The sequence below is a fragment of the Talpa europaea genome (genome assembly GCF_964194135.1).
Source record: "Talpa europaea genome assembly, chromosome: 4".
Taxonomy (NCBI): domain Eukaryota; kingdom Metazoa; phylum Chordata; class Mammalia; order Eulipotyphla; family Talpidae; genus Talpa; species Talpa europaea.
In genome coordinates, this window is record NC_140070.1 from 87476340 (window position 1) to 87502343 (window position 26004).

The 26004-nt window shown below is 40.2% G+C and overlaps 1 protein-coding gene across 1 annotated transcript; it reads right to left on the bottom strand.

The window, feature by feature from the left end:
* Window positions 1–130: 130 nt before the first annotated feature.
* On the bottom strand, window positions 131–24216 carry ZBTB11 (zinc finger and BTB domain containing 11; the record flags this gene model as incomplete). Its single annotated transcript, XM_084232494.1, has 11 exons — window positions 131–648; window positions 1382–1557; window positions 1667–1825; window positions 4762–4879; window positions 5878–6022; window positions 9888–10133; window positions 13118–13297; window positions 13532–14370; window positions 16901–17132; window positions 17820–18055; window positions 23907–24216. 11 exons carry the CDS (start codon window positions 24214–24216, stop codon window positions 131–133), a joined length of 3159 nt encoding a protein of 1052 aa, XP_084088620.1.
* Window positions 24217–26004: the final 1788 nt, after the last annotated feature.

Consider the following 26004-nt stretch of genomic DNA (forward strand, 5'->3'; position numbering starts at 1 on the left):
TGTTGAGCATCACCAAATAGCCCAGAGCCTTGACATACAAACTCTAGGAAGATAGTCACACAGTATTGTAAACAAATGCACTATAAGTTCAGTATACATGAGATGTCACTTTTTATCTCCATTCCTATATTCATTCTGCTTCTGAAATATGTGCCACCTCTACTTCAACAGTTTGAATTGCTTCTGCAACTTCAGATAGCTTTTGTCCTTGCTGTTGTGCCAATACATAATTAACCACTTGCATAATACTTTGGTCAGAAAGCGTAGATACCGAAGGACACTCTTCAGTAGCTGCAACAGCTTCAAGCGCTTCCATAGTTTCCCCTGTCACTACCACAGCCTCAATTTCTTGAGGACCACTGCTTTCTTGTTCCTGCATGTCTGCTGTTAAGATGCTAACAGCATGCTCCACTTGAGTTCCTTCATTATGAAACCGAAGTGTATCTTTTTCCAGCATAATTTTGCAAGGCACATAATCTCTGTGGAATTTAGTCATGTGTTTACGGAGTGTTCGAGCATCTATGTAGGCTTCACTACATACTGGGCAGACATAAGGTCGTTCACCAGTATGTGTTCTGACGTGACGTTTCAGAGATCGGGCATCAGCCCAACCTACTCCACATGTTAAGCACTCAAATGGCTTAACTCCTATTAAAAAAAAAAAGGTGACAAAGAAGAGAGGTATGTTGAGGTGCATCAAAATATATTCAAGTTGCCTGATAATGCTTTTCAAGTACAGTAGTCCACAGGCCTTACTATCATGACTATGGCAATCTTTTATTTAGGACCAATGGTTTATTTTAGAATAACAAGATTCTGCACTATAATCTTTCAAAAGATGTTCCCGTGGATAGAAATTACTGAGACAAATTTCATTTTCTATGCATACTCTCATTTAACATTTATAGCAACCCCGTAATAATAGGATGAGGAAACACAGGCTCCACATAGTCTATTTCTTTTCTTTTCTTTTTTAAAGATTTATTTATTTATACAAGAACTGGGGTACAGGCCAGATATGCGGGAGGGTGAGAGGATTCACCAGAGACAGGGTGCAGAACAGAACAGGCAGACTGACTGAAATATACTGCTGAGGGGAGCAGCGGGTGAGACAGGAGAGGTCTGTCCCGCCATGTGGATATCTCTGCGGCTGGCAGGGATTGAACCTGCACTGCAGGGGCTGCGGACAGCTTCACAGCGCTGTGCTCAACTGCCTGTGCCACCACGGAGGCCCCGCATAGTCTATTTCACCATAAAAATGCGGGTGTAGAATATCAAGCTCACTGAAAGGGAATCTAGGTAACAGGCAAGAGGACTGATAAACGGAGAATCATCACAGAACTGGCTTTTACTTTACATATATAAAACTACGTTTAATTACCTTCATGGTTGTTCATGTGTCTCCTATACTCTCTGAGCTGAGTGAACTTTCTTCCACATTGTTCACATACTCGTTCCAGGTTTTGCTTTGCTCTTCCTTTTTTCCCATGGGTGGCTTTCTTTACATGCCTTCTAAACAATGCTTTTTCATAAAATTCTTTGCCACATATATTACACCTAAAATAAAAGAAAAAACCCTAAACTTTGTTTTCCAAAGCACCAGTATCCATAAGAATTAATCCAAGTATATCTCATTTAATTTCAGACCCTCCTCAAATTTACCCACCTGTAAGGTTCAGTGACAGAATGAGACTTCACATGGGAATACCAATCTTTCTTCCAACTGTAGCACTTATCACAAAATTGGCACTGGAATGGCTTCACACCAAGATGTTTGTTCATGTGCTGACGAAGATCTCTGGCTTCAAAGAAACTTTTTTCACATCTGCAATAATAAAGTGCAATCATCCAACTAGGTCCTCATCTACTTGTTTAAAACCAGTTTATAAGAATTCAGTAAATCCTTAAATTTGTAGAACTCCACAAGATGATCCCAATTTAAAACAAAAGAATTTCCTAGTATTCCAATCAAGGCACATTTTTGAGTTATTTAAGCTTTAGAGCTTGAGAAATTTTATTATTTTTTTTAAGATTTATTTATTTATTTATACAAGCACTGGGTACAGTCAGAAGCACGGGAGGGTGAGAGAATTCACCAGAGCCAGAGGGGAGAGCAGAGCAGGCAGACTCATGAAGTACACTGCTAAGGGGAGCAGCGGACGGCAGGAGAGGTCTGCGTGCCATGTGGGACCCTCGCCAGGTGGCCGGGGATCAAACCGGCGCTGCAGAGGCTGCGGGCAGCTTCGCAAATCACGTAGAGCTTGAGAAATTTTAGAAAGAATCAGGCAGAGCTTCCACAGGTTATTACTACACAGGACATTTACTTCTGTCTTCCCCTTAACTCCCTCTTATCTCATTCTTTTTTATCACTTAACCCTCTCACATTTTTTTAAAAGATTTATTTATTTATGCATACAAGATCTGGGGTACAGGCCAGAGATGCAGGGGGGTGAGAGGATTCACCAGAGACAGAGTGAGGGAATAGAACAGGCAGACTGACGAAATACACTGCTGAGAGGAGCAGTGGGCAAGACCTGAGAGGTCTGCTTTGCCATGTGGGGTGCTCTCTGGCTGGCTGGGGATCAAACTAAGCTGCAGAAGCAGCGGATTGCCTCATAGTGCGGAGCTTAAATCCTTGTGCCACCAGGGAGGCCCCACCCTCTCTCACTTTTTGTCCATGTGCTAGGAGTAGACCTCACTCTTGAAAAAGAATGGAGCATCTGACTCAGGCCTATGTCAATCAGAGCATAGAATTCCTCTTGCTATCATGATTGTGTCAGAGATAAACAGATCTAAAGGTAGTGAACCTCAAGGCTTTAAAATAGCAACTACTAAGAAAAGCAGTCTTGTCACTGCTTTGTCCATACGCAGCCTCACAGACACCAAGTACAAATGAATCTGAACCCAATTTAAAGTACTCAAACCTAGACTTTACCTTTTATTAGGTCAGTTTGGGTTGTTTCCTTTCACTTTCAACTAAAAATGTATTGTTGATAGATTCATTGGTTTACAGTAAAACTGATTAGAATGACATGAAAAAATACGGCAGAGTAGGGAATGTCTTTCACTCCACATAAGCAGTAGACAAATTGGCAGAAACTGTCATAATCAACTTCACTGAAACTCTGGAAACTAATAGTTTACAGCAACCAGGTAAATGTTTAATCAAGGGGGGAAAAAGTCATTGAATTTCAATAAGAATTTTCTGGCATTCAACTTATCCTAGTCCCATCTGAGCTCAGCTCACCAGCAATAGTTAAGACAACAGAATATATTCCAGCTATGGGTTTCTACTAGCAGAGGGACTTATTCTCACACGACTGCATTTGTTTGTTCAGACCTATCTGTTGACACTGTAAGAAGCACCTCAAAGAGACTGCCTAACTTCCCCAGGGCTGAGGATAGGGGTGGGAGGTAAGGAAGAAGTTTGTTGAAAATATTTAAAGGTAAATGTATTAGCCAGTCACCTGGCACAAGGAATAATAGATTGTTGTAAACAATATACACCCAAAATCTTGAAAGGCTAGGGAATGAGACATTTTGGGTAACATGGATTCTGAAAAACTCTCATATTCTCAGGAATCTAGAAGTTCACACATTTGCCCAGGGCTGAGCATATTCTCAGAAAAGACCTGAGAAGGCCCAAAGCTCTCACCTCTGGCTGACTCTGCACAAACAGGAAGGCCAGGCCACGAAGAGCAGTAAAGTGCCTGGTGCCCACTGAAGGCATTCTTAAATCTGTGGTGATGCTGGCACAACTGTGTGAATACTCTAAACATCACTAGATTTTATACTTTAAAATGATAAATTTTATGTTATGAGAATTTTACCTCAATTACAAAAGAGATACTTTAGGAGCCTTTGTTATATGAAAAAAATGGGAGAAAGGAATCTGAAGAAAGGAGAGGTCCCAGCACCTCAAAGGAACTACCTAGGAAAAAACTCTTACTGAAACCAGGGACTCTTTTCCCCTATAATTCCCATTGCCATGTAGCACAATGAAGAATCTCTTAAAATTATTTAAAATGAGTGATGTGTAGTAATTTATAATTACATGAATGGTTAAAAAATAATAAGCAGCAACAGCCAGGCAAAAAAATTCTGATTAAAATTAAGAGTAAATTAAGAGCAAACAAATATCAGTTTAATATTTTCAAATATTTTCTTCAGCTTTATTGATATAATCAACAAAACTGAAATATAAAGTACATACTGTGATTTGTCATGATTTATATCTTGATGATTTATAATGATTAATATATTCTTTGAAAGGATTTCTTCTGTGTCAATTAACACATCACTATGTATCCATACGAAGATTTAAGCTCTACTCTCTTAGCAAAATTCAACTTTACAATAGTGTTATCTACTATAGTCACCTCAAATACTTTCTTTTGAAAACAACTTTCAAATAAACCAAGTAAGAATTAAAGGATGGGGCCTCCCTGGTGGTGCAGGTGGTTGAGCGCAGCAATGTGAAGCTGTCCACAGCCTTGGCAGTGTGGGTTCGATTCCAGCAGGCTGCGGAGCTACCCACATGGTGCAACAGATCTCTCCTGTCTCTCCCGCTGCTCCCCTCAGCAGTGTATTTCCTCAGTCTGCCTGTTCTGTTCCCTGCTCTGTCTCTGGTGAATCCTCTCACCCTCCTGCACATCTGGCCTGTATACCGGTTCTTGTATGTATAAATAAATAAAAAAAAATTAAAAAAAAAAAAAAGAATTACAGGAAATTAACTAAATAGTTAACAAATTAAATACTTACTGAGTACAGTGATAACCTCGAACCTCAGGCTTTGGCTGGTGTTTCTTTAAGTGCTTACTGAGCCCAGAACCCCTATGAAAAGACTTTCCACAAACTGAGCAAAGGTACATGGACTTTCCTATAAAGAGTAAAACTGAGTCATAAATCCAGCAAGCAATCAAATAATCTTCCAAAAGAACGTTTTATTTGTCATATTTCTGACGTTATTTTATAAAGGGGATATGTAAGCTATAAACTGTAACAGCTACCTTCAAGGAATAGTAACAAACTATGTCAAAATTTCTATTTCCTCTTAACTGTAGTATACTAACAAGGCTACTCACCAAGAAAAGGGATATATTTGCATAATCATTTAGATAACATTAGAGTTGAACAGAAAGAAGCTCTAGAGCTGACATCAACCCTTTATCAGCCATTTCACAGAACTGCCTTTAGCATCTGAAAAAAGTATGTGGAAACCAAAAATTCTAATAAAATTACAAGTCACATATTGACAGCTACATCTTTTATTGGTTGACTTTTAAAAAGCATGACCATATGGGGGAATATAAAAATAAAATTTATATAAAAAAATAAAAATAAAAAGCATACATTATACATAAAAAAAAAAGAAGTTTTGCATTTGTGACAATGAGTGGACGTTGAGAGGATTATAAAGAAAATAAAGCAAGCAAACAAAAACAAACCCATCAACTCTATAAACAGAGTTCACAGAGGGGAAGTAGAGGGAGGGAGAAGGTAGAGGGTGCCAGTTGGTTGGTAGTAGGTAAAAAAAAAAAAAAAGAAAAAAGAAAAGGCAAAAAAAAAAAAAAAAAAAAAAAAAAAAAAAAAAAAAAAAAGCATGACCATTTCTTTAGGTGCCTGAATCTAACTTACGTATTAGAGTTAATACACATTTTTGTATATGAGGGAAACAGTAATTGTTTTTACACAAATAAGATAGTTCTAATATTTAAATATTTAAACTAACAATTTATGGAAATTTTTTAATTTCAATAAAAAATCTGTAAACATATAGCCATTAGTATATCAATATAATTTCAAAAATAATTACAGCATAATCAATAATGATAAATTAAGCACATAATATATATGTCAGTATAAATTTTTCATTACCTGTGTGAATACTCATATGTTCTTGAAGACTCCGTTTGGTAACAAATGACTTAACACACAGTTCACATTGGAACTGCTTTTGCGATTGATGAAGACTCTGGTGTAATTTTAGACCATGCTTGTAGATGAAAGTCTTTCCACAGACCTAAGAGAGCAAAGGGTTTTAAGGCAATAAAAACAGAAAGGGAGAAAGGTGCTTTATCTGAAGAAAGAGCACTGAGAAACTAGAATGCTCATCTCAAATAAAAAACTTAAACAAAATTACAAGGTGAAATTGAAACCAGTGACAATGCTATTAGTTGTTCATCTTCTGATTCAACATTTAACAAACACTGCTATTTTTCTTACAACTATATGATCACTGGAACTCAAAACAGAACCGAAAAATAAAAACAATTCAGTACTGTGCTGTCCTTGTGAGTTTGGTAAACAATGTATATTACGTTAACAGACATGAGAGTTTAATCAAGAACAATACACTCATTTCCTGCTGCCCAGTAGAAGAATGCTTGTTTTACCTTGTCCCACTCAATTGGGGAGAGATGTTGAACAGAATAAAAATATCACAATGTCAAATTGCCATGACAGTTCCTACATGCTTACTCTCTATTGCTGCACTTATGTCCGCCATACACAAAACCAAAGTAATATTTCATTTAAAAGTATGTGACTAAAATGATGCTTAGGCCTTGATTTCAAAATAATGGAAGGTCAGGAACAAGACAAGGATGTCCAATGTCACCACTTCTTAATTACTATTAGAGGTTTTGGCCAGAGCTATCAGATAGAAATAGGGGAATTGGGGAAAGGACAACTTCAGGAAACTGGAAAGCCAAATGTGAAAGAATGTAGTTGGATCACCTGCTAAACTCAGACACAAAAATAAATTCCAAATGGAGTAAAGATTTAGATATAACCTGTAACAATAAAATATTTAGAAGGAAACAATGGTGATACATTCCATGACATTGGTCATACATTGGTGATACATTCCATGACATCAACAATAAAGATGATTTTTGGTGACTCTACCCCTTTGGCAAGGGAAATAAAAACAAAATAAACAATTGGGATTACCACAAGTTGAAAAGCTTTTATACAGCAAAAGAAAATGTAAGATTAGAAACACACTCAATTGAATGGAAGTTGTCACATAATATAATATAGAACTGATAAGGGGCTAATATCCAGGATATATAAAAAACTCATGTAATTTTTTTTTAAAAAACTCACATAATTTAACAACAAAAATGCAAACACCCCAACTGATAAAGGGACAGCAATGAAAGACAATTTACCAAAGGGGATCCAAAAGGCCAATAGACATATGAAAAAATGCTCATCCTTGCTTTCAATAAGATATATACAGGTTAGGGCCTCCCCTGTGGCGCAGCAGTTGAGCACTGGGTTGTGAAGCTGCCCGCAACCTCTGCAGCACCGGTTCGATCCCCGGCTGCTCCCCGGCCACCGGAGGAGGGTCCTACATGGCGCGCAGACCTCTCCTGCCGCCTGCTGCTCCCCTCAGCAGTGTACGTCCGTCCTTCTGCCTGCTCTGCTCTCCCCTCTGGCTCTGGTGAATTCTCTCACCCTCCCGCGCGCTTCTGATGGTACCCAGTTCTTGTATACATAAATTAAAATAAATAAATAAATAAATCTTAAAAAAAAAAAAAAAGATATATACAGGTTAAAACCATCAAGAGATACTATCTCACATTCCTGAGAATTATGTATATGAAAAAGACCTCCAGGGCCTCCCTGGGTTCAATTCCCAGCCAGGAAGCTAACCCATATGACTCAGACTTCTCCCATCTCACCCGCTGCTCCCCTCAGCAGTGTATTTCAGTAAATTCGCCTTTTCTGCTCCCCAATCTGTCTCTGGTGAATCCTCTCAACCCCCATACCTCTGGCCTACACCCCAGTTGTTGTATGTATAAATAAATATTTAAAAAGGAAAAGAAAAAGACCTCCAACAACAAATGCTGGAGAGGATAAAGGAAAAAGAGGAACTCTCTTATACGCTTGGTGGGAATGTAAACTGGTATAACCATTATGGAAAGTAATCTGGATTTACTTAACAAACTAAATACCAAGTGATGCACTGATGCCAAAATTTATATGTTCCAATGCTCATAGCAGCATTACTCACAATAGCTAAGACATGAAAGCAGTCTAAAATCTTTATTAAACATGACTGGATCAAGAAGATTTGATTATTTAACACTATAAATACTGCAAAGCATTAAGATAAAATGCAAAAAAAAAAAGAAAATTTAAATAAAATGCAATCATTTTCAACAAAATGAAAAAGCTTGAGAGAACTAACGTGTACAGCAAATCAGAACTAAAAAAAGAGGGGCCTCCCTAGTGGCCTAGGAGTTAAGTCTCAGCACTATCACCACAAAGGCCTGAGTTCGATCCCCAGCCAGGGAGCTGACCCACGTGGCACAGCAGACCTCTCCTGTCTCAACCACTGCTCCCCTCAACAGTGTATTTCAGTCAGTCTGCCTGTTCTGCTCCCTACTCTGTCTCTGGTGAATCCATCCCTGCACCTCTGACCTACACCCCAGTTCTTGTATGTATAAATAAATAAAATAAATCTTTAAAAAAAAGAATGAAAAACAAGAAACAAATACTGGACATGTACATAGCAGATGATTCATAAAGTAAAGTACTTTCAAAAACCAGTGGAGGGCCTCCCTGGTGGCGCAGCGGTTGAACGCTGGGCTGTGAAGCTTCCCCAGCCTCTGCAGCGCCGGTTCGATCCCCAGCCGCCAGCGAGGGTCCCACATGGTGCGCAGACCTCTCCTGCAGCCCGCTGCTCCCCTCAGCAGTGTATTTCATCAGTCTGCCTGTTCTGTTCCCCGCTCTGGCTCTGGTGAATTCTCTCACCCTCCCGCGCTTCTGACTGTACCCAGTGCTTGTATAAATAAAGAAAGAAATCTTAAAAAATAAATAAATAAATAGAAAAGAATCTTAAAAAAAAAAAACAAAACAAAACAGTGGAGATCAATAAACACTATTAGGGTTGTGAAGTTAAGGAGAGGGGAAAAAAGGGACAAGGAGATATAAGTGATGGGGGTGGGGGGGAGAATAAATAACAAGAGAGGAGTATTAGGGCAGTGAATGGCAGTACAGGTAAAAACACAACTGACCATATATGAAGGTCTATCCTATTCTCTTATATTAGAAAAAGAAAAAAAGAAAAAAGACAGAAAATACTGAAATGTCATTGGTTCCAACACTTTTATTAATAAAAATAGTGGGTCATGCTTACACATTAGACTACAGGTGCAATTAGAAAAATTTCACTATTCCAAATTAGGTAAGAGCTGGCCAATCCCAGGATTCTTTATCCAAGAGTCATATTTTGGTGTTTAGGTACCCTCAGTCCTCAGTTCTTGAAAAAGCTGCTAAAGATATTTACTGAAGCCCTGCAATCATTTCCATCCAGTTTGCTCCCACTGAAGGTTAACTGATGATTGAGCTGTTGAAGTAGTTATTCTTATCCAGTACAATTCCCTGATATATCAAGTTTCACAAACATTCTAAAAAAGATTCATTTCAGGGGCCTCCCTGGCGGTGTAAGGGGTTAAATACCACATTATGAAGCAATCCACAGCCTCTGCATCACGAGTTTGATCCCCGGCCGGCCAGGGAGCTACCCACATGGCGCAGAAGACTTCTCCTGACTCGCCCCCTGCTCCCTTCAGCAGTATATTTCAGTCAGTCTGCCTGTTCTGCTCCCCACTCTGTCTCTGGTGAATCTTCTCACCCACTGCATCTCTGGCCTATACCCCAGCTCTTGTATGCATAAATAAATAAATCTTTAAAAAAATTTATTTCAAATTATAACTTCAGAGAGCAAATTAAAGAACACACCTGAGAAGCACCCTTGAGTAGGCAACAAAGTGAAGTCACAGAATTCCTTGAACAGTGTATAAAAGTGAGGAATTTCATCACCAGTTAGGTTCAAAAATCCTTTAAATAACAAAATAAATGTAAAGTTTTACCTGGCATGCATGTGGCTTTACACCTGTGTGCTTTAACATATGTATTCGCAGAGAATATAATTTAGGTAATATCCTTCCACAGATGGAACATATAAATTCTCGTTTGGTTCTGCCCTTCTCAGATGATGTTCCTGATGCCTCATTAGATGTGGAATTGGATGATGATGAAGTGGGGGCATCTTTTCTGGTATGTCGAATGAGGTGTGCTCGCAAAGAGGCACTGTACTGAAACTGTTTTTTACACAACTAGAGAAAAAACCAGAATTTTTTTTAATTGTATTTCCATCACAACTATTAAGTGAAACCCAAGACTCAGATTTCAACTCTCTAACTTGCTGCTACAATTATATAAACCAATAAACATATATAATGGGATGAGGTGGCGAAGAGGTAAAGGTAATGGATTGCAAATAAACACATATACTATATATAACACAATATATTAAGTACCACACTACAGACAAAAATGGGATAAAGCCCAGCCCTTAACTCTGGAGAAGTATGTAATTTAGCCACAGGAATAGGATTTGTATGTTAAAAAAGAGAAATATTTAAGAGGAAGCTTTCAGAACAATAAAGAAAGGTATCATCAGGGAGGCTGAGTCTTGAGGAATGGTAGGACACAGACAAAAAAACAAAAGAATAGTATAATTACGTAAGTTCTAATAATAGGTGGAGCTAGAAAATTGGGAAGATAAAACTGATGATCCTTGGATTTTATAATGTAGTTGCTGGGGATTCATTAGCTTTATTCTTTCTTTAACAATCTATGTTGCATATGATTGCTATGTATAAAACATTTTTCTTAAAAAATAAATTGTCTCTTGGTATACTACTCTACACCACTTTTTTCTGACTCTCTTCAGGCTTATCTTTGTAACTGTAACTAACAAATAATGGAAGGTGACTCTCTTCTTCACTCCCTACACTTACATAATTCCTTTCCATTACTCTACTTTCTCAATATAGTTATAGCACACTTTTGATGAGACCAAACGCAGTGTTTACACAATTTAGATGCTATAAATGTTACTGCAGCTGGGTCATACACTATACTGTGATTTTCTCTTCCTTTCTTTTTGTTTTCTGTTTTGCTATTTCTCTTTGTACTTAGAGTTAATTTATCGCCAAACCCTTCCTTCAATTATCTACCAAGAGATTTAACAATCTTATGGGAGATCTCTGTTCAAAGTTAAGTCTCATTCTAACCTTGCTGTCTGTTACCTATACTTGACTCTGCAGAACAGGACTCCATGTTTGTTTCTCATGTCTTATTTTGACGGAATACCTTTACCAAAGGCTTACTGATAGGGACATAAAACTCAAAACCCGTGGGCTTCCCTCATTGCACAAGGAATTAAGTCTCCACACAATGAGGCTATAGGCAGCCACTGTAGCATGAGTTCGATCTCCAGCCAAGGAGCTAGCCCACATGCGCAGCAGACCTCTCCTGTCTTGCCTACTGCTCCCCTCAGCAGTGTATTTCAGTCAATCTGCCTGTTATGCTCCCCACTCTATCTCTGGTGAATCCTCTCACCACCCCCAAATCTCTGCCCTATACCCCAGTTCTTGTACACATAAAATTGAAAAAATCTTTTAAAAAAACACAAAAAAACTCAAGACCCTGCAGGTTTGAAAATGCTCTTTTAATATACCATCACAAATAACTGAAAGTTTGACTAGCTATGTGTTCCAAGTTGAAAGTCATTTCCTTTCAGAACTTCATTTTTTTTAAACTTTTTTTTAATGATTTTTTTAAAGATTTATTTATGATTACAAGAACTGGGGTACAGACCAGAGGTGTGGGAGGTGAGAGGATTCACCAGAGACAGAGAGGGAAACAGAACAGGCAGATAGACTGAAGTACACTGCTGAGGGGAGCAGCGGGTGAGACAGGAGAGGTCTGCTGCGCCATGTGGGTAGCTCCCTGCCCGGGGAATGAACTCATGTTGCAGAGGCTGCCAATAGCTTCACAGCACTGCGCTCAACCCCTTGCGCCACCAGGGAGGCCCCCTTTTAGAACTTTAAAGACATTGGGTCTTTGTTTTCTAGCTTCCACTGTTGCTGCTCAAAGTCCTGAAACCCTTATTCTTTCTATGAGACTGACCATCTTTTTTCTCCCTTGCAATCTACAGTTCTTTTTTCCCTTGAGTATAGTTCTCATATATGTTATTTGTTCTTCTTTACCCACAGTTCCAATTTCACAGCCCCCAAACTTGGAATTTCCTAAGCCATTAGAACAATGTATTTTCTGTCTCACAGTTCCACTATACCCTTGGAATTTCCTGAGTGAAAGGATACTAGGGGCATCTTTTGTCATAATATTTGGTCTCATGTCCTCAGCTCCCGAGATGGCTTCAGAGTTTCATAGAAGTTGAGATGGGTGTCTCGTTAAGGGTCTGTTAATGAAGATAACTTCTGGTAAACACCCTTGAAAGGGGGGTGGTTTGCCAGGGAAACCAATATGAACAGAGGCAGAGGGACTTAAAATTCTACCCCCTGATTTCCTGAAAGGGGAGAAGGTCTAGAAGTGGAGTCCAATCACCAGTGTCCTATGATTTAATTGATCACAGCTAAGTAGTGGAGCCCCATAAAAAATCAAGAGAGCTTATAAGTTGGGAAACCAGAGTAGTTCCATGTGCTGCCTTGTAGGACCCCAAGCTTTACAGAAAAGGAAGCTCCTTTGTCCCAGGACCTTGTCCTTCTCATATGGCTGCTGATTCATATTCTTTAGTATCCTTTGAAATAAACCAGTTCTCTAGTTAACACATGGATTTCCTGAGTTCTGTGCTAGTCTAGCAAATTAATTGATTATGAGGAAGTGGTTGTGGGAACCTCACTTATAGCCAGTTGGTAAGAAGCAGATACTAATCTGAGATTGCAATGAGCACCTAAAGTCTGAGGAGATGGTCATGGGAACCTCTAATCTTTAGCCAGTTGGTCAAAGGCTAGGGTAACTGCTTGAGTCCTGTTATAGTTACCTGAAGTAGAGGGTGGTCTTGGATACTGAACTCTTAACCAGTGGAACCTGATAGCATCTCCAGGGAGAGAGTGTCAGAACTGAGTTGAAGTCTTGGCTGCTGTTATCTGTTATGTGCTCATAGGTGAAGGGAATCTAAACACACCTGTTAGGACTGGGTCCAGAAACCCAACACAACTAAAAATGAAGCACTAAATTGGGCTCTATCATGAAATTAGAGCCATCTTCAATTAACTTTCCAGAGACTTACCGGACATTTGTAATCTCTAGCTCTTTCATGTTTCAGTGTGTGCATTATGAGGGCATATCGTCTCTGAAAAATCATTCCACATTCCCCACATTTATGGGATGCTTCCTCTTCAGTATTCTCTTTAGCATCTCTATTTGGCTGTTTCATCTTTTTTCCTCTTTGAACTAATTTCTGAGCCACCTAATTAAGGCATAGAAAACACAAACCAAGTAAACATACTCATTTATTTGTAAAGTCATGATTCAAGTTATAAATATTCAAGTTCACGTTATTTAATTAATACTGAAATCATTGTTGCTTTTCAGCACCTATACCCTCCCCACCAAAATAATTTTCATCATAGGCATAAGTTTCTAAATGGAATGTCTGAACCTAAAGTTAAAAAACTACAAAAGTCAATTCTTTACATCATACCTGTTGAACTGCTGACTTGGGAATGGCTTTCCGTTTCTGCAGTTTCTTCTCCATTCCTTTGTGCAATCGGATATACCCCCCTTCATTAACAGAACGCTGCCGAAGCCTACTTTTATAAGTATCGTCATCAGGTCCCAGGTCTGTTTTCACTGTCGGAGCAACTAAGTTTTCGTGATCTTTTAAAGTCTCACTAACATTCTGCTGATGCTCCGGAATGTCTTCAGCACAGATATCTTCCACTAATGTATCATTTCCCGTATCAGTGTTTTCTGGAGAGTTAGCAATTACATTCTCTTTTGAAAGTTTAGAAGGCATATTAGAAACTGTACTATCTTTGCAGTTTGAAATTTCTAGTTCTGTCTGGTTGTCTTTTGTTATTAAGTCAACAGACTCCATTTCAGGATGGGAGTCAGTTACACAGTCTGTAGGTGACACAGTAGCATCAGCCGCTGAAGAAACCTGGGGCTCAGGCTGTTGTCCTGGTTGTCCATTCTGCTCAGTCTCTGGCAATTCTCCATTTACTAGTAGTACAATTTCACAGTCCCCAAGTTCAGGAGATAAAGTCGTAGTTCCCTCATTGCTAGCTACAGGAGGGGCTGTATTTCCATTTTGTTCTGGTAAGTCCTGGGTAGATGCTACTGTTTGTACTTCACCCTTCTTATATACCGTGAGTTGCTTCTCTTCCATTAGTTTATGTACACTTTCACAGATTTCTAAAACTTCTGACATGAAAAGATGACGAGCCAAGATTGCTACATCAGCCATGCTACAGAAGTCAAAACTTAGCACAGAAGTATAGGCAAATTCCAGTAAAGGAAGGAAACTTGCCTTACAAAAACCTATGAAACAAGGATGGTAGGCAAAGAAGTCAGTCACTATTAAAACACCTTATAAGGGGGTTGTAATTGTATGGGGAATATAAAAATAAAATTTAAATTAAAAAAAATTAAACACTGAAAAAAAAGCACCTTATAAAAACAATTACATATGAGTATGACAATATAAAACAGAATATAAGTGCAAATATCACCATTTATTCTGCAGTTAAGCACCCTGGATTTGTTTTCTTTTTGTTCTGGCTGTTTATTAAACCATAACTAATTCACTTCTATGAGCCAAGTCTCTCTATACCTAAAACAGAAAATAATATTAGACTTACTACCTCAATGAGTTGGTGTAAGGCAGTCTTTTTCAAACTCTACTTCTTAGAACCCCCAGGGTTCCTCAAATTCCACTCAAGGAACAGATAGTAGAGAATGAAGGATAACAAAAGAGATGGAGGCAGGGTTCAAACAATCTGTCCCCTAATCTCACTTTACTAACCATAACTGTATATTTTAATAAGAACTGATACAAAATTTGATGGTGAACATGGAGTTCTATGACAAAAAAATTGCAAACCAAGATCTAAGGTAGAGAGGCGCCAGCAAAATTTTTCTGTAAAGAATCATGTAGTAAATATTGTAGCCCATAAGAATCTGTTGCAAACTATTCAATTCTGCCACTATTGCCAGAAAGAATAACATACATGGGCCTCCCTGGTGGTGCAAGGGGTTAAGACGCAACCTATGAAGCTAACTGCAGCCTCTGCAGCACAAGTTCGATCCCCGGCCAGGGAGCAACCCACATGGTGCAGCAGACCTCTCCTGACTCAACCGCTGCTCCCCTCAGCAGTATATTTCAGTCAGTCTGCCTGTTCTGTTCCCCACTCTGTCTCTGGTGAATCCTCTCACCTCCCCCCCACCGCCCGCACCTCTGGTCTGTACCCCAGCTCTTGTATGCATAAAAAATAAATTAAAAAAAAATAATATACAGGAAGGTGTGGCTACATTTCAATATAACTTTATCTACAAAAAGAGAGGGAAAGGAGGAATGGTCTTGAGATATAGTGTGTCTACCCTAGAACAAAATAATTTCTATACACAAAAGATATTACATCCCATTTTATGTCAGAAAATAAGATTAATTTTTTCCTAAGTTCTCATACTTTGTTTTAGAACACCATTTTTAATGTTCACATGATTTGAAAAGCAGATTACATAGCGATGAATCCAACTCAACTTTCCCAACCAGTATGACTAAGAATCTGTATAGCTTTTCAGAATTTTCTAGATAGTCAATTCTTATTCTCCTAGTCATTCTTATTCTCTCTTCTTACAGGTATATTACATATATCATCTGTGCCTTGTTAGTCTCATAATTTATCTTACAGATCTTTTAATATATATAGAGAGAACCAATGCAACCTTTTAAAAATTTTTATTTCTGTGTTTTTCAGTTTTGATTCAAGGTATGTAATATGTGGTCTTTTCATATAAGCAGATAAGGGGTAGAGGAGAGCAGTATGCATTAGGAGTCAGGGTGATAAGTAAAGGGACCACAAATCAACATCATGGCTAATCAGTCATTCCTAGAAAAGCTGATAAACAGGCTGAAGCCATATAAATCCTGCTACAAATTGAAGACCAAGCTAAGCTTGAGGTAAGAATATTTACTTATTTTTAATCATGTTTATTGAGGTAACATTGATTTATAAGATATAAGGCTTTTTCTAGGGGGGGGGGAAATCACCTACCAACAAAATAATATGAAATAATAATCCTTTACACCCAGCATCTTTTAAATTTCTAAACTGAAGGCATAATAAAAGTTTCCCATAAAGGAATTAACGCTGTTCCAAACATCACTTTAACTATCTAAAATCTTTACTTAAAAATGAGTCACCAGGGCCTCCTCTGGTGGCGCAGCAGTTGAGCACTGGGCTGAGAAGCTGCCCGCAGCCTCTGCAGCACTGGTTCAATCCCCGGCCGCCAGCAAGGGTCCCACATGGCAAGCAGACCTCTCCTGCCGCCCGCTGCTCCCCTTAGCAGTGTATTTCGTCAGTCTGCCTGTTCTGTTCCCTGCTCTGGCTCTGGTGAATTCTCTCACCCTCCTGCACTTCTGACTGTACCCAGTGCTTGTATAAATCAATCAATCAATCTTTAAAAATAAATAAAAATGAGTCACCTGTTTACTATAAAATACTATGAAACACAAAAGAAGAATCACTCATAATCCGACTACCAGAAGATAATAGGTAATTTGAGTATTTTGTTTTTACCCCAGTCATTTTACACACACACACACACACACACACACACACACACACACTCTCCCCCCTGTGGAATATCTTAATCAAATGAAATGCACACTTTTACAATATTAATGACTTCTAGTTCTTGGAAACCTTGCTAAATGAAGACCTTTTTGGTTTAGCTTAACTGCTGCTGTAAGTGAGTTTCTCCCACTTCAGTAAGAAAGCTGAGTTTCTAAGATAGATGGACAACGCTCTAGTATATAATTATAACAAGAATATTAGACAATTCTTACCAGAAAGATCCACCACTGCTTCATGACTGGACACAGCTCCTTTCTCAATAAAAAGATCTCGAAAATATTCGCTATTAGCTGACAAAACAGATTTATGAGCTTTGTACTCTTCTCCTTCAATTAACAAAGTAACATCACAAAACTGGTTTGAGAGTCTCTGCTCATTCAGCTGTTTTAAGACAGCCTGACAATGTTTTGGAGAAGAACGTTTTACCACTCCTTTGGTGTCAACCTAACAAAAGAGTTTGAGACCAAGAGTTATATTACATATAATCTGTACCTCTACCCTTAACAGAATTTAAGACAAGATATACTATTTCATTTTTAAGACACCACTAATTATTATGAATATCCTGATATTCTTTTTTTTAAAAACTTATCTATTTAAATAAAAACAGATTTCCTCATTATTTTCTGATATATTTATTCTACTTGACTCAATAAAAACTTGCATCTCATTTCTTGCTATCCTTCCTTTACTAACCAGAAATCTGATGTTTGAAACTAATGCAGGCAAAACCCAAAAGCCTAGTGAGTTTAATTTTACTTTGCCCCATGACCCAGAGACTATTTCCAGAAATTCATTTTGTTATACTAAATGCATTAGTTATACTAATACACCATCAATATGCATTTTGCATATTAAATGCATTAGTTATGCTAATACACTATCGAAAAGGAAGAAGTGATAAACTAACAAGTTTTATTCCTAAGAGGAGACAAAACAGAATACTCAGAATCAACAGTTATAGTATATACAACAATCAAATCATTACTTCAGACATAGACCTGCTTAAATCTTCAATGTCAGTGTCAACAGTCAAATAGTTTCGGTAGTTTAAGAAAAAAGTTCAAAAAGACTACAAATATTACTAATCATTAGTTGCAAATATTAAAGCTGAACAGAAGTCCTACTTACAAATACAAGTTCATGCTTGGATACCGGCTTCTTTTTTGTAGATTTGGAGGCTGTAGTTGGAGGAGAAGTAAAGTTGCTTAGATCATCCTCTGATTCATTGCTTTCTTCTCCAGATTCAAGGTCTAGTCCCAATTCTTCCAACATTTCTGAAGTATCTGATATTGGACGGGAGCGATCTAGTTTCTCCTGGCATTTGCTACACTGTTTAATGTAATCTTTGACTTGCCTTAATATGCCTACAATGAAAACAAAAATTAAGTTTAATAGTGATCTTATTTGAAAATTTAATAGATTATATTATTTACTTTATCATATAAAATGATTATGTAGCAGGTCTTTCTGCCTACTTGTATCTATGCAAGTGTCCTTTACTCTTCTTTCCTTTTAGAAGAAAACTATTCTTTTGAATATAAAAACATTATGTAGCCCACCCATTTCCACTGAGTTGCAGCTCCTTCATTCAATGAGAAAAACATGAAATTAATAATATTCAATTATTTTTAATTTTCACAAGCAGTAATATAACGTGGTTCAAGCTAATACCTTTCTCCACCCTATCATCAATTAGTTTTTTTTTTTTTTTAAAGTATTTAGGTACAGGCAGCTTCTTTTTTTTTTTAAGATTTATTTATTTATTTATTTTATAGAAGAACCTGGGTACAGGTCAGAGGTGCGGGAGGGTGAGAGGATTCACCAGAGACACAGTGGGGAACAGAACATGCAGACTGACGAAATACACTGCTGAGGGGAGCAGCGGGTGCAACAGGAGAGGTTTGCCATGCCATGTGGGACCCTCGCTAGCAGGCCGGGATCGAAACAGCGCTGCAGAGGCTGCGGACAGCTTCACAGTGCTGCGCTCAACCGCCTACCGGCACCACCAGGGGAGGCCCTCATCAATTAGATTTGACCAATATGTTGTGTGCCATGTTGCAATGGAAATTTAAGGGCAACTGAGTGTATCCTACCAGTTTTCTGGTCTTGTAACCTTTTAGTACAGCATGTCCCAGGTGGACTCTACTCTTTAGTCTGAGTTAAAAATGAAAAAATACAAATGGAACCAATATGCGACCTGAATAGGATTACAATCAAAACTGTCTCATTTTTGGAAACCATGAATCATTTTAGACCTACTCTTAAAGATTCACTATCTTAACCTCCTTAATTCACCAAGAGATGATTAAACTGAAAGAATCTGATTCAAGTTAACTACTCAAAACACATCAATGTGTAAATATAGTTAACTGTTGAGAATGAGAAATTACTGCAAGAGGTTAAAAGGATGTAGCAAAATCTGAACCTCTCAGTCACTATATCACTGAACCTCTCTGTGCCTATATGTAATATGGGGATAATAGTACGGTAGTTCCTCCTCATCCAGTTTCTCATTCCTTGGTTTCTGTTACCCAAATTATGAAAATATAGTATACAATAAGGTATTTTGAGAGCGAGGTGAGGTAACATATTGACAACTTTTTTTTTTACTACAGCATATTGTTGTAACTGTTCTACTTTATTATTAGTTATTGCTGACCTCTGTTTAATTTATAAATTAAGCTTTATGGTATAGGTAAAAAAGCAGTACATAGAGGATTTGGTAGCATCCCAGATTTCAGGCATCCACAGGGGGTCTTGGAAGGTACACAGGTAAGGGAGAACTACTGTACTTACACGGGGCTGTTATGAGGCTTAAATGTTAATCTTACAACACACTTTGAACAGTGTTGACATACAATAACTTTCATTGTGTTGAATATTTATTTGTCAACCCCTCTGATACCGCCCCCCCCAAAAAAAAATCCTTGAAAAAACACCATGTTATCATTAAAAGATTCTTTACTGAGCATAGACTCAATCTCAGCAGTAAAGAATTACGAGGTCAAACGATTCTTGTTGGGGTGGGAGGCAGGGGAATCCAGCTGTCTTATGCGTGTATAAAGTTTAGGAACATCTCTGATCTCTGCCCAACTAGATGTCAATAGCAACACCACCACCATTTATGACAAACAAAACTGTCTCCAGATATAGCAAATGTTCCCTGGGAGGGAAAATCCTCCTAGCTAAGAACCAGTGCTCTAGAGATATGCCCAGTTTAACAATTTGCTTCTGTCAGCTGTTCAAGAACCTCCCTCCCCAATCAGTGCTAGCTACAGTAGTGGGGTGTGAAAGTGTGGGATGGGTGGGTGAGGTGGTGGTGTCAGTGGCTCTTATTTAAGTTCCATGCATATTAGTCGCTTGGTTTTTTGTTGTTTTGTTCAAAGGGGTTACAAGTAGTTAATTATAGCTTTATTTACATAAACCAAGTTCTTGATGGATTTTCTAGACATCACACACTCCTCTTCTAGATTAGATAACACCATTAATTTACATTCATCATCTAAACAAAAACAAAACCCTTATTAGGCTAGGAAATTCTGCACACAAGCTATTTAGCCTATTACATGGTTTTGCTAGTTTAATCTTTGCTAGTTTAATCTTTGCTAGTTTAATCTTAATTTTATCTTCACATTTTGAAAGCAAAGTTAAGTGTAGATCGCCATACATCAATATGTGACTGAAGCAAAGATTAATATTTTAGAGCTCTAGCACTTATTAACATCACAGGATAAAATGAGGAGAGTCTGAGTGAGAACATCTATTAACAATGAGAATATTAACATTTTCCAATCTAAAATAAATTTGGTGTACTTAAACTTTAGGCACTAAGTCAGAGTTTTTCCAATGTGTTCAAGCTTGCCCGAGCAATGGAACACAGCTTATAATGGCAGCATTCCAGAAAAAGCAGAGTAATAAAGCCACGTAAAATATACCTACTGAAACGTCTAGTGGATTGACTTTGAAGCACTGTCCCTTGGCAAATATGCCAGGGCATAAACCTAACTAAAGTGGGAAAAAGGGGAAAAGAGTCAGTGAAATTAGTCTTTTCTTGGCATCTACACTGATCCCTATCAGATCCTAGATTAAAAAAGTTCACATGGATTTGGACTATGTATATGTGGAGAGCCCAACTGTAGTGCATGACACATTAAAAACTGATAGTTGACATGTTTATCAATTATTACCAGTACCATTATTAAATATTACCCACATAAGCAGTCAATTAGCTTAACCATTCTTAATTACTCTGAAGTTGCTAAATAAGTTGGATTTTCGAAAGTTCTTAAAATTGTGAAACAAATTATAAAGGACTTCACTACTGGACATTCCTTAAGCAGTTCTAATACTGCATTAATTGTGACTTATTTTTCCATGTATTTGTGATATTTTTAGTAAGTCTACAATAAACATAAATGGACATCAAAAAGAATAGCTAAGGGCCTCCCTGGTGGCATAAGGGGTAAAGCACCACACTGTTAAGTAACCCACAGCCTCTGCAGGGCGGGTTCTATCCCCAGACAGCCAGGGAGCAGCCCACATGGTGCAGCAGACCTCTCCTGTCTCCCCTGCAGCTCCCCTCAGCAGTGTACTTTAGTGTATCTGCCTGTTCTGTTCCCCACTTTCTCTGGTGAATCCTCTTGCCCCCTGCATATCTGGCCTGCGCCCCAGCTCTTGTGTGCATAAATCAACAAATCTTAAAAAAAAAAAAAAAAAGGAATAGCTAATAATGGAGGGCAAACTGCTGATACTTATTGACTACAAATTGCAATTCAAATGAAGTATTAAAATAAAAAAACGAGAGCAAATAATAAACTCATTACAAGTCAACACACCTAGCATTTGTTATGCCATTGCTTGTTTTGTTTTCAAAGACAAAAATTAAAGAGAAGCACTAATTTACATTTTTGCAAATCTTTTTAATGTGTAACTTAACAGAAAACAGATGATCATGTATTCTTCTGCTTTCAATCTATCGCTGTATTTCACATGTAATCTCTGGAAAACGCAATGTCTACTTGTGAGACATGAATGAAAAAGGCAAATAAAGCCACAGCATTATTATGAAGGATCTCAGGGCCTTGCTGTCCAGAGGTTCAGTACATTAAAAGAGCTGTTCTCCTGTTTAAAGACTTTGAAATCCCTCTTAGTAGAAAGTTATCTCTTTCATATTTTAATTAAGCTAACATAATAAACATGGTATCAGTGTTTTCCCCCTAAGACAATGAACACTGAAAAGAAAAAATCAAGCTAGATTACATATTATCGCAATAGATAATCAATTTAGGAAAAAAGGAAAATTCTTAACACTAAACTATATACAGGGGTCTCCCTTGGTGGCGCAACGATTGAGCGCTGGGCTGCAAAGATGCCCGCGGCCTCTGCAGCGCTGGTTCGATCCCTGGCCGCTAATGAGGGTTCCACATGGCCCGACAGACCTCTCCTGCTGCAACCGCTGCTCCCCTCAGCAGTGTATTTCGTCAGTCTGCCTGTTCTGTTCCCTGCTCTGGCTCTGGTGAATTCTCTCACCTTCCAGAGATTCTGACTGTACCCAGTGCTTGTGTAAATAAATAAGTCTTTTTAAAAAATAAATAAACTATATACAGGACCTTAAAATATTGGCTTTTGTGAAATCACAACCTTTGACATATTTAACCTCTTAGTGCTTTCAGATATTGCTTGGTCAATGTCATCATTAGCTGTAGTTATAATCTTTAACATAATGTACTAAGCCTGAGACATTTACAAAACGTGTGACCAAATACTAGCAAAATATAGCAATTACTCCTCACTTTTTATCCTTCACAGTTGCCTCTTTATTAGAATTTAATTCAGATTACTATAAAATACGTCAAGGGAAAGCACATAAGAATATCGAGCTAGTCTGTTTTCGAAAACACGAAAGAAAAGACTCCTTAAGGAAGGAGTGCCCAATAGTCTGTCAATGACTAGAACTGATGATAATGTTTATAAACTGAAAAGAACCTAAGAAACTACTCAGTAGTGTAATTCCTTTACTCACAGGTATGTAACTGAGATTCAAAAATTACTCCCTCCACACTGCAGCACAAGTTCGATCCCTGGCCAGGAAGCTACCCACATGGCGCAGCAGACCTCTCCTGACTGGCCTGCTGTTCCCCTCAGCAGTGTATTTCACTCAGTCTGCCTGCTCTGCTCCCCGCTCTGTCTCTGATGAATCCTCTCACCCTCCCACGCCTCTGGCCTGTACCCCAGCTCTTGTATGCATAAATAAATAAATTTTTAAAGCATGCACAAATAAATAACTTTTAATTTTAAAAAATTACTTCTTCCAGAGCCAAACAGAGAGGCAGATCCTTCCGGGCAAAACCTCAGATTTTTACTCATTCTAACTGAACTGTCTGAGCGTGATGGCCGTAAGGCTAAGGACCCCGGCTCTCCTCCCCTAACCTGGTTCCGGAGTAGTCAAAAAACGCAGACCCGCATTTCCTGACTCTAAGGAGTCGCGGTAACCAGGCTGTCCCGGGGTCTACCGAGCCCCCATTCACAGTTTCCCCAGCGCTTTCCACAGGCTCAAGAGGGAAGATTCAATCCCGAAGCAAGAGGCTCCGCAACTCTACGCTCAGTTCTCGTCCCTACAACCAGGTTCCCGGTGACGGCTCCACACAGGCGCCCAGTCGCCACGGAATCGCATTATTCCGTCTTTCCGCCGCAGCAGCACCATTTGAGGCTCCCCGGCCATGCGGCGCCGAGCCCCCCACACGCGCCGCGAACGCCCCGCGCCAACAGCCCCGGGCCCGGCGGGCGCGCCGCCCCTCCCCCCAACCGCCGGCGCGAACGGGTTTTTAAAGGCGCAGCGCGCCGCGCCCACCCCGCCCGCCGCCCGGAAGCTCCCCGGGAGCCGAGCGGCCGCCACCGCGCGCCCCGCCCCGCCCCGCGGCAGGCCCGGCCCCCGGGGAAGCCCCTTTCGCCCCACCCCGGCGCAGGGCCCGCCCCCGGCGCCCCGGCCTACTTCCAGCGGGAAGTGCGGCTCCTTTCGCGTCCCCCACCTTCTCGGCTCCGCCTGGCAGCAGCTCCGCCGCCGAACGCCAGCCGGGCGGGCGAGGAGCGTTCGGGGAGAGGCCGCGGGCCCGCGAACTTGGGGGAGCGCCCGCAGGCCCGCCTCGGCCTCCGCCAGCGGGTCTCCAGGGGACCACAGGCCGCCGGCCCCCCGCCTCGCCGCGGTCGCGGCCCTACCTCGCCACCAGTACGTCTTGGACAGGTCGTGCCAGGTCTGATGCCGGGTGTGGTGAGTGCCGCCCGGGCCCAGGTGCGCCGCCTCGATGAGCCCCCGGCGCCGCTCGGGCTGCAGCACCACCTCCAGCTCCGCGAAGGTCTTGCGGTGCCGCTGCCGCCTTTGGTAATATAAGGTCCCGCCGCGCACCACGTAGCAGGCGGCCGCCTTGCGGATTTTACGCTTGACATTGCCCTCCGTGCCGGGCGCATACGGCTCGCGCTCGTTCGTCAGGTAGCGCAGGATGGCTCGGTAGCTTTCCTCGCTTGACATCGTTGACGGCGAAGGCGTCTGTAGTGGGGGTGAGGAAGACAGCGCGCTGGCTCCGGGTGGATGCCACAGCGGCGCTTGCACTGTAGAGAAGAACGGCGGCGCCCGCGGTGAGCGCCCTTCGACGGCGCCGGCCGCACGGAGGGAGAACGGACGAGTCGGTAACCAGGGGGAACTGCACTTCCCCAGCGCGCGGGATCCGCTGGCGACTGACAAAATGGCTGCTGCACCACCGGAAGTGACGCGATCAAGGGCAGTGGTGAGGGAACTGGGCCCTGATTGGAGCGCATTGGTTTTCTGGCTTGATGAAGCCTACCGAATGACGTTAGGACTGAGGGCGGACATTTTGGAAATGGGTCTGCCCTTCCTGGGAGAACGAAGCGGCTTGAGCAGACATGTTAAGTCCTGGCAGGTTCCTTTTTTTTTTTTTTCTTTTACCCTTCTTTCCCATAGTCTAAGCACGTGTTAAGAGTCGATGGGCAGTTGTTAGCCTGTCTTAGAAACAGTGAGATGTGGAATCTTTTTCCGTCTACCGTCTGCGACCTCCGAAAACATTAAGACACTTTGGGGCGCCCACTAAAACATTAGCATATGGACACAAGGCCAAAAAAATCCCATTCAGGTGGAAATGTAGGTTCCAGTAAACAAGATTATAAAATGTAAGCCTCTTGATTCTAGGTGTGATTGTAACTTCTAAGCTTCAACTGCTGGCTCCAAACCACCCTTGGAATAGTCACTTTTCTGGTACCATCGGTATTACCGCGGTTTTCTGCATAAGGCGATCACGTTGGAAAGGGGTGGGGGTGGGGAAATAGCATGATCTTCATACAAGCTTCATTTTTATTTTTACATAGTTACGAAAGAAAAGTATCCATTTTACTGAGTGCAGAAAAAGCCGAGGCCACTTGAACTGCTTTTCCCAGTGTGCAATGTGGATCCTATTCACCATTGTTGTCGAGGGTGGTGGCCCTGGTCACCTATCCCCTGAGCTGAATCTGCAACACTACCAACCATACTCCCAGGCAATTTGGGCTGGAACTAGCAGTGCTTAACCAGGGTGCGAAGGGTGTGAAACCTTATGCCAACCCCTTTAACTCCTAGCTCTGGAGACTGTGATTCCCTGACTGAGGCAAATGAATCTGCGAAGACATGATGGGCAGACAACAGATAAAGGCAGAGCTCAAATAAGGATGCGCCCAATCTCCATGGTTCTTGGATATAGAGGTTGCAGAAAATTATCAGGTGAGAGCACCATCCAAAAAAAAAAAAAAAAAAATCCAGTTATAAGTACATGAATTCTAGAGATGCAACCCCCACCCCATGGCATGGCATGGAGTCCAGAAGATGTGCAACTCCATCCTGCAGGTGGCTGTTTTTTGCTGGGACAGAACCACTTCACACTTCCACTGTGAAACTGCCTATGAAACTAAGCATTCCAAAATATGTAAACTTAACTAAACTTGAATAAGTTTAAACAAGTTGTGTAATTAGCAAAAATACCCAAGAAAAAAAAACTCCCTCCCCTAACCCCCCAGTTTCTAAGAAAACACAGTATTGCGCTCATTACATTTCGAATTCACTTTTGTTGTCTTTGGGTCAATATAAAAAACCACTAACTAGTAAAATGCTTTTTTCAGATGATCCAATTGTAAAATTGCTGTACTCAGTTTATTTCTAGGTCCTTTAAGAGATGCAGGTTACCCAGTTATCAAGGGCAATCAGAATTAGCAGATTCACTTTTAATACATTATCAGAAAAGCAGTGCTTTTAAAGGACACTTTATTCCAGGTA